Source organism: Eurypyga helias, unplaced genomic scaffold, assembly GCF_000690775.1.
Source record: "Eurypyga helias isolate BGI_N326 unplaced genomic scaffold, ASM69077v1 scaffold13099, whole genome shotgun sequence".
Classification (NCBI taxonomy): domain Eukaryota; kingdom Metazoa; phylum Chordata; class Aves; order Eurypygiformes; family Eurypygidae; genus Eurypyga; species Eurypyga helias.
Window position 1 is genome coordinate 6725 of NW_010274017.1, and position 9081 is coordinate 15805.

The following is a 9081-nucleotide window of genomic DNA, read 5'->3' on the forward strand; positions in this document are numbered from 1 at the left end:
TGGCCGCCTTGGCCCCCTGGGCACATGCCAGCTCACATTCGGCTGCTGTTGACCAGCACCCCAGGTCCTTTTCTGCCGGGCAGCTTTCCAGCCCCGCATCCCCAGGCCTGTAGTGTCGCACAGGGTGGGCGTTCAGGCCCCGTTGGCATTCCCTGAGGACTTGGAATGGCTGAAGCTTGCAGAGACCACCGAGGCAGATCATTCAGCGCAGAAGAGAAGACAACACAGGCTGGCGTGTCTCTCACCTTCCCGACCAGGGCAAGCACCACCCCAGCCACGTTTGGACACTGAGCAGCTGCCGCAGCAGCACAGCCCAAGCCAGGAACCAACGCCCACCCAACACAGCCCCATCCCAGGAACAACTTTCCCCCAGGGCAGGGAAAGGAGCCCACAGCAGTGACTCACCCCATCCGTCTCTCCCTGAAGCCCGCAGCCGCTGCCGGCAGTGGAACGCCTCCGAGCACCACCAGCAGCCGCGGCACCTGCTCCGCTCTGGTGCCAGCAACCAGCCCCTCCCTGCGCACACCATCACCCCGGGGGAAGCGGTTGTTACCTGCGGCTCCACGGCATCTGGAGATGCCAACGGCCCTGCGCAGCGACAACAGATGCGAGGCTTGAGGTGCCACCATGCTATGACTGTACAGACACAAACCAACTCTACACCAAAACGAAACCGGGGAGGGGGCAGATGGAGGGGGCCGAGGGACTGCCACCCTGCTGGAGACATTACCACAAGCTGTCCACACAGCCCAACCCCAATCAAACTGCTGTTAATGAACAATTCCCAGTGGCCAGACCTCCACAGGGAGACAGCCCGGAGGTGAAAGCAGCAACGCAAATAAATCTGTTTGGCAGAGGAGCCCGAAGAACACCAGCACAGGACAGCACGGGACCGTGACGCGCTGTCAGCACGCAACGACTTCACGGAAAGTCAGTCCTCGTCATAAAAATTTCCATCAGAATGGGAATAGCAGAATCAATTGTTTCCGACCATTCAAGCGGCGCCAAAAGCATTTTAAAAACACCGTCATCAAATCGCTTCCTGCCAGCACACAGAAAGAGACAAGTTTCTCAGCACTTCCTAAATTAAAACCAGTTTATTTTTCAAGAGTTCTGGGGGGTTTTTTTAATAGAAAATAACGTCACAAGTCTGCTTCTCACAAGGGGCTTACTAGAAAGTGATTCTATAAAGTATCCTTGAAATCTATTTTCATGCACATAGAAAATCCAGAAACTGGGGAAGAGTCAGAGCTGCTGACACATGGCCACTTGCTTTCCAGATGGAAAATCCCCCACCTGGGAACAGCTACAGCAGCCCTTGACGTTTCAGGTCTTCATAGGTCTTTTTATTCACCACGTTCCCACTGGAATCCTCGTATTCCTCCTAGAACGGAACAAACAGTTTAGAGACACCTGGACACCGCCTGACTCGGCGCTAAAACGCCAGCGCTGTAATACGGCCCAGCAGCATCACCGAACACCACCGTGCTGCCAAGAACCTCTCCACGCGCAGGGATGCGGCGGATCTACCAGCAGGGCCCACGAGAAGAGCTGAGCCAGCGCAACAAGCTGTATTACAGGCTGCATTTCCCCAGGCTGCCCTGGAAAATGGTCCCTAACAGAAGTTCAGGGGACTAGTGAAAGTGAAGCCACTGCTCACAACAGCTCCTTTGCCTTCTCACAAACCACACTGGTACCATAAAGCAGTGTATTAAAAGATTCTTACGCAAAGGGCTGAGCCTGTCCTGTCACGACAACTTCCCGGCACGGCAGAAGTGCCTTTCGCACATCAGCACTGCCAGGAGCCGCGCAAGCAGCAGCGTAGGCTCCTGCTTTCCTCTCCAGCGTGCAGGACGCTCTTAGACAGTTCATGCAAGGCACATGGAAGGCGTTCCCACGTACACTGGGGTAGAGACATCCAAACGCCTCCAACATCTCACCTCTGTATCGGGCTGCCATCTCTCTGAAGCCTTCTGTTGTTTCAGCTTTGCCCACACTGTAAACACAAAAGTCATAGGGGATCTGGTGCCATTTCCCTTGAGGTACTGATCTTTAATCTTGTAAAATACACACAAGCTGGTTTTTAGTATCCTTTAAAACACTGTCACTTCAGCAGTCCAGGAATGCATCTAATATCCATTACAAAGGTATCATCCCCCCATCTGTTCACCAAAAGCACAAAAACTAAAGCAAACAAGGCTTTAAAATGATTGTTCAGGATGGGACTCAAGGGACCAAACCCCTTACTTCAGAGATACAACTCCAAAGGTAAGAACAGCCTGTTCAGGAAGCCAAGGCTGCACCTGTTTGGTTTCTTCTAGGCAAGAATTAATTTACCCACAGGAGCCACAACCTGTATCTGTTAACCCATGTGGGGCACATGGAAGAAACCACCTCTGCCTGAGCTAGCCTCCCAACATCAGCAGACATCAGCCACGTGAACTTACAGTTAAGTCCCAGCTACTGCAGGCTTTCAAAATCTGCCCACAGGCTCCACCATTTCCAAAGATTTTTCTGGCTTCCCCACAAAGATGCTGACGAACACCAATTAATTAAGAGTTCCATGGCAGGATTTAGACACACTCTGCCTACGGAAATGGCAGCCCGTGGCACTTGGCTGGGATTTCATACACAAGGCTTCCCAGACGAAAGAGCTGGCAACAAACGGACACATCCCTGGCAATCCCAGCAAGCATCTACTCCTGCGGGTATCCCACAAAGGAAAAAAGCCACTCTCCTTTTAAGAGCTGGGAGGGACGGTCCAAGGATCATCCCACACACCCCATGTTGCTCACCCTCTTTCCCCAAACGAGTCTTTGGTCACAGGGTAAGACAAAATTTCACCGAGAGCCAACATCGGCATTCTTATGCCAGGTGTTCCCTGTCCTGCCACCACTACTTACACGAGACCGCATCCTCGATCTGTGTGACGTTGGCAAAGTGCGCAGTGTTGGGAATGCCCAGGCATCTCATCCCGTGAGCGTGTCGCCACTCCTGGGGAGAAGAGCCAAGAGGTCAGCGTACAAGAGGGAACGCCACTTCAGCGCAATGCCAAAGGCCAAAAGACATCAAGATCTCCACAGGGTGAGACAAATACTATGGAAGGCAAACCTACTCATCCTAAAAACCTCTGTAAAAGTATGTTTTCTGGATTTTAGACAGTAAGAACACACTGGCAGTCAACAGCCACGCTGCACTACCCAGACCTGATGCTGGAATTAGTGTTCAAACGAGAAGGGACCGTACAGAAATTGGCAGAACAGGTCTTAGTGTGCCCTACATAATTTATAGTTCCAATTGCATGGCCATAGGGCATCAGCCACACCCACAGCGATCTTCCTCATACAAGTGGAAGACATGCCACTCGGGCACTCCAGTGATTTACTAGTTAATTACACAAAGATTATCTGAACAGAGTACTGATGGTTTTATAGCAAAACACTACTTACTGCAAAGTGACGCTGAAAAGCTTTGGGTCCTCGGTAGGTGTAGTTACCACAAATCTCGCAGTTGTAGTTGATGTTTAAACCATGTAATTTATACAACCAGTATGGGATTGGCTGGCAAGCGAAGAGAAGCAAAGGTTAGGCAAGGCACGTCCAAAGAGAAAAGCAGTGTGGTGTCAGTGACACCTCCCACTCTTCCAGTTACCTTGCCATCCCAACCAAGAGGCAGGTTTTTAGGATTATAAATGATTTCATTTTCTTCATCTTCGCTCTCACTCTCGCTGAGCTGCTCCTCCTCCTCCTCCTCCCTCTCCTCCCCTGTCCGTGCTTGCTTACGCTGCACGTTCTCGTGAGTAAGGTGTCGCTGTTCCTAGAGCGTGAGAAAGGAGGAATCGTTCACACAACACAACAGCCACAAAATACACACCAACTGTGAAACGCTTCCTCAGCGTGCAGAGGGAAGGGAACAGAAGAACAGTACAAAACAGAGAACCTTCATAGTATTTAGCCCAGCAACTTAAGTTTTTAGTATAACATCTCTTAATTCCAAAGGATAAAAAGTTTGTACTTCCAAGACTACAAACTAGCAGCAACAGCACCCTGCCAAAAGCAATCACCTCAGACTGAAGCAAGGACTAAAGGCATGCCATCAAGGCAGAACATGTAAAGGTTTGCAATATCCTGTGATTTAGGCATAAAACAGAAATTATCTACACTGATGTGGTGCCAAGGAGAAGGGAAAAAAGGGAAAAGACAGGCTTCCCCAAAGGAACAGATAGTCTCTGTACCTGGGTCTGTTCACAAAAGTCAGCCAAATAATTAGCTACTGGAAATACAAATGCATCCATCACATTCTGCCTACTGACAGGCGAGCTGCCTGCTAACATGCACTTCACAACTCTGGACATGAGAACGGCCTGCTGCCTAGGAAAACACTTGATGAAGACGTGGGTGACCTTCCAGTCACCATTTGACAGCTCTGAAATAAAAAGCTCAAAGACAAAATAAAATCCTTACCCCAAGAACTTCCACGTACTCATAAATCTGAGCTTCCAAAAAAATTCCTTTCGGTGTCTCTGGAAATAGATGCAGAAACCCTATGAAGTCCAACCCAGAACATCACGCACACACTGAAAACCCAAAGACACATTTGACTTGTTTCTGTTTTCTTGCTGTACACAAATACCAAACAGCTCGTGCAAACTAGACAGCACACGAACCATTCGGCTCTAGCTTTTCCACTTGGTCCAACACAAAAAGCTCCAAGAATCTCTCTGTCAAGTCTTCACAAGAGTGATGTCTACAGAATACTTCTCACCTGAGTGAAGAGATCACCAGCCCAAGAATGACTTTTAGGAGCTCACCTTTTGCTTCCTTTTGTCTTTGGATTCTTGGCAAACAAGGAAGGATCAAGTGATTCTAGGGATTTGCCTTTAGTGCTAAAAAGTCTCTGAGCACGCCCTTCCAGAGTCCTGTGGAGAAGCAGGAAGAAACGAGTCCAACCCCAGTGTTACACTCCCAAGAACTATCTGCATTCATGCACCAGAATTCCCCATTTAGCTTGAACAGGATCAGGAGATTTCCTATTAGCTCTTGTCTTCATTCATTAAGCCAAATTCTTCTATACAAGTGGCTTCAGTACAGGACACTTCAAAACACTAGACTGCGGTGTTCCCTGACTGGTTCTCAACGTTTTGTCTTTCAAACATCATTAAAGTAACGCGTGTACAACAGAGATGCCAAAACAAGAATCCCATAAAGGAATGCAAGACAGGAAAACCTCAAAAACTGAGAAGGAACTATAAAAAGACTGCACCTCACCCGCCACACTTTAGTCCCAGGGCCAGTAAAGCTGATTTTAATCTGTCCAGTCCCAGGGAGGCCAACTCCTGTTCAATTAAAGTAAATCACAATAAGAGAGAAGCTGTTAAACAAACACAACATGGATGTATGTCCGGTTTAACTCAAACAAACCAACCAACCAACCAACAAAACCCAACCAACCAACCAGTGAACAGTATTCAAGAAAGGACCATCAAGGGTGCACCACTCCTCAAAGAGTGTGACAATCTAACCAGATCTTCCAAGTTACATCCCCATAATGGGAGAAATTAGGTCATGAGCATAATCAAAGTTTTATTCAGATAGCACAGAGGCAGAAGTGCAGCAAGCAAAATTATGGAATCAACATGACTGAACTTCATAGAATCACAGGACGGTTTGGGTTGGAAGGGCCCCTAAAGATCATCTAGTTCCAACCCCCCTGCCATGGGCAGGGACACCTTCCCCTAGACCAGGTTGCTCCCAGCCTCATCCAGCCTGGCCTTGGACACTCCCAGGGATGGGGCATCCACAGCTTCTCTGGGCAACCTGTTCCAGTGCTCCCACCCTCTGCGGGAAGAATTTCTTCCTGACAGCTAATCTAAACCTCCTTGCTTTCAGTTTAAACCCATTACCCCTTGTCCTGTCACTACAGGCCCTTGTACACTTGTACCTAAGTGCAGAGCACTGAAAACATACCTCCCAAGAGGAAAATGCCGAGAGATCAAGGTGGGCTCCAGCATGAGTGAGTGCACTGCTGGTCTCTTTCTGCCAAGAAAAACCACAGAAAGATCTTTGTGACATCCTACAACGCTTCACGCACTGTAATATCCTAACGTAAAAAAAAGCAGTTCATTTCACAGAGAAAAATCCAAAAAAGCAATGGAACAATAGGAAAGGGATTACGTAAGCAAACCTTAAAAGAAGTTTGTTTCAAACGCAGGTGAGCAATAATCTGCATCTTTGTGATACACAACTACACGCCTTGCTGTCACTTATCTCAGTGGTGACTTTCCCCAGATGATCCACAGAACACCTAGCACAGATACAGAAGCATTTAACGACAGCTCACCGGCCAGCCAGGGAACGTCCCGTTTTCCCACTTCTTCTCAAACTCAGTCTGAATTTTCCCAAAAAGTTCATTCTGGTCCAGTAACGGCTTCACTCGATCTGTGTATTCCTGCAGGTACTCCAGAAGCATTTCAAGGTACCTGGCAGAGCAACCACGAGCACAGGTCAACCTCAAACACATCTCTCTAACCACAGCTTTGGAAACCAATTACCCTCCGGTCCTCCAAAGGGAACTCACCAAGGTTACGAGTTTTCAACACACGATTCCCAGATGCAGCATTTTCAAGGATAAAGTAATTGCACAGAGTAGAATGTGGCTTCCCACACTTTTTTTGCTGCGCTGCACATTTTCTCAGGGCTCAGACACACGACTGAGTTACTACAGCTCAATGAGCCAGTTTACTTAAGTTTGACTGTTAATTACATCCTTAGCAGCTGTACACTTAAGGAGCCAACTCCTTGCAGGTAGGCAAAAAGGCTCACCTCTTATATTCAGCATTTTTCCTCTCCTTGGGAATATCGAAGAGCTGGTCAAATGTGGATAAGTAAGTGATATAATCCAATTTCTAAGAATGAAAAAGTTTGGGTCAGACTTTACACACATGCAGCCAAATTAACATCCACTTTGCAGACCAGAAGAAAGACACTAGCTCAGGGCATTATCCCGGAGTGCGGAGGTTCTCTGTGCACTAACACACTGCTGTAGACGCCGATCGGTACTCGGTCACAGAAAACAGGCCCTTTACAAGGCCATTATTACATCAGTGATAAAGAGAGATCAACCGAAGAGAACAACAGAGGAAAGTCATGAAGCAGCACTCAATTCAAGTGCTGTCAACCTGTACGTGCAACAAAGTGACCTTGAAACAGCTATTTGCAGAGAAACTTACGTAAGAAAAACACTCCAACAAATAACCATGAACCAACCAAATTAAAACTCCTTGGCCTTAAGCATGAAAGCTGCCCAGACACATGCAGCCACTCACTTCTGATGATTTGAGATTGATGTACTTGAGGTAACAGTCATGCAGATCTAAGTATCGCCCATACCCCTCCTCATCTGTGAACTCCACCAGATCTGCAGGAAAGAGCACGAAGAGCTTTATTACGAGCTTAATCTTCCCTACTTACGACACACACACTTTAGGACTTGGAAAGGATTAACTGTGGGCTGACTGATTTATGCTTGAGGAAGATGTTTACAATGCAAGTGGGATACTCATTGATCAGATCCTGACTGCTTCTCCATAAGCACAGCAGAACACTCCTCAAGAGGAGCACCACTACTGGGAATATTCCAGGGGTTCAGAAGAATTTAAATGAGAAAAAAACAATTTTCAGAAGCCATTTAGTAAGAGGGAAGTGGAACTCTGAAACGTGCAAAATCAATCAAAAAAACCTCGTCACACCTCTCAAGCAAGCACCTTGTTTTCACTTAAACTGGTCTCTGAGTAAAAACACAAACTTACTTTGAGCTTCTTCACTCGGGTTGTCTCTGGCTTTCAACAGTTCCTCAAACTCCACCGACATTGGAACGCAGATCTTCAAAAACAGGCAGAAGTCACAGAAAAAGTTACTTCAGCTCATGCCCCATATTTTATTAATATAAAATCGCAACAGGGTGCAGACGATAAAACTGCAAACAGAAAAGCTATCCAAAGCATTTATTCACCATAACTTTTGCACAAACTAAAAAAACCAAAGCCTGACTTTAGCCAGCATGAGAAAAGCAGGACCAAACGCCGCCTCAGCAGTGGAACATTCCTGAGCTAACACACAGCAAGCAGGGAACACTGTTAGCATCTCCACCCTCTCGTGTTCACACCGCTCTCACAGGAGCTTACGTGCTGCCTCTGAAGCACTCCCTGACCTTGAACATCTCCTTCCCAAGTGGCATTTTAGTGTACTTAATGCTCATATATTAAGGCAATAACTGGAAAAACTCTGTTTATTGTAAGGATGAGGTCCAACAGACCATAAATCACCTATTCTTATGAAGTAGAAACCTACTCACCTCATTTGGGTGCTTCCGGTGAAACTCCTTAATTTGTTTCAGTCTGTTGTAGAATTCTGCAAACTCGTTTGGCCCCGAAATGGCACTGAGTTCTTCTTTCCGTAAGCTACGAGTTCGTGAAAAGGGACAGGTTACAAGTGGACAGGAAAACATGCTGACGCCGATACAATATTTTCCAGGTCTAGTGCCGCACTTTGATCACGCGAAGCTCCAGTGAGGCTGACGGCAAACCTCACAAGGCCACATCAGACCTCAGCGTCTGCCAGGGTCGTGGTTTGAGGCTCGGGGTCACACCTCCCCCTGAACATGCTGCGATTGCCACTTACAAACCCTCAAGGCAACTCACTGCATGAAACTCCCACCATAAGTTAAAGCAAGGAGAGAACAAGGTGCGTGTATCCACGAACACATCCAATGTGCAATCTGTGTCCTGCTCTAGCAGGTTTGGTCTCCAAAACCCGATTCCTGGCCTCACACTCCAGCACTACTCCTACTTATAACCGACTCCAGAGACCCCAAGTTCTCCATCTGCAAAACACACCGAGACGTTCTGGCACGCGCACACCAGACGAGGTCTTCGCACGAGCACTTACCCGTCCTTGTCGTCGTACAAGTCCCTCAGGTTGCCGCTCACTTCCATATACCTCTGAAAAACACACGCCAGCCCAGGCGCCACAGGGGACGTCAGCAGGGACGAGGCCCCGCTGGCCGCTCCGGCAGCACCAGCCA

General features: G+C 47.8%; 1 protein-coding gene across 1 annotated transcript; it reads right to left on the minus strand.

The window, feature by feature from the left end:
• Positions 1 to 1078: 1078 nt before the first annotated feature.
• On the minus strand, positions 1079 to 8998 carry SF3A3 (splicing factor 3a, subunit 3, 60kDa; the record flags this gene model as incomplete). The annotated part of the gene is given in 16 exon segments (XM_010159684.1): positions 1079 to 1384; positions 1941 to 1996; positions 2904 to 2994; positions 3450 to 3560; positions 3652 to 3816; positions 4464 to 4506; positions 4508 to 4522; positions 4811 to 4918; positions 5268 to 5335; positions 5967 to 6035; positions 6340 to 6478; positions 6822 to 6904; positions 7325 to 7416; positions 7808 to 7880; positions 8353 to 8458; positions 8946 to 8998. Coding segments are annotated over 16 exon segments (1350 nt in total), but the record flags the coding sequence as incomplete, so codon positions are not given.
• Between the last annotated feature and the right edge of the window lie 83 nt (positions 8999 to 9081).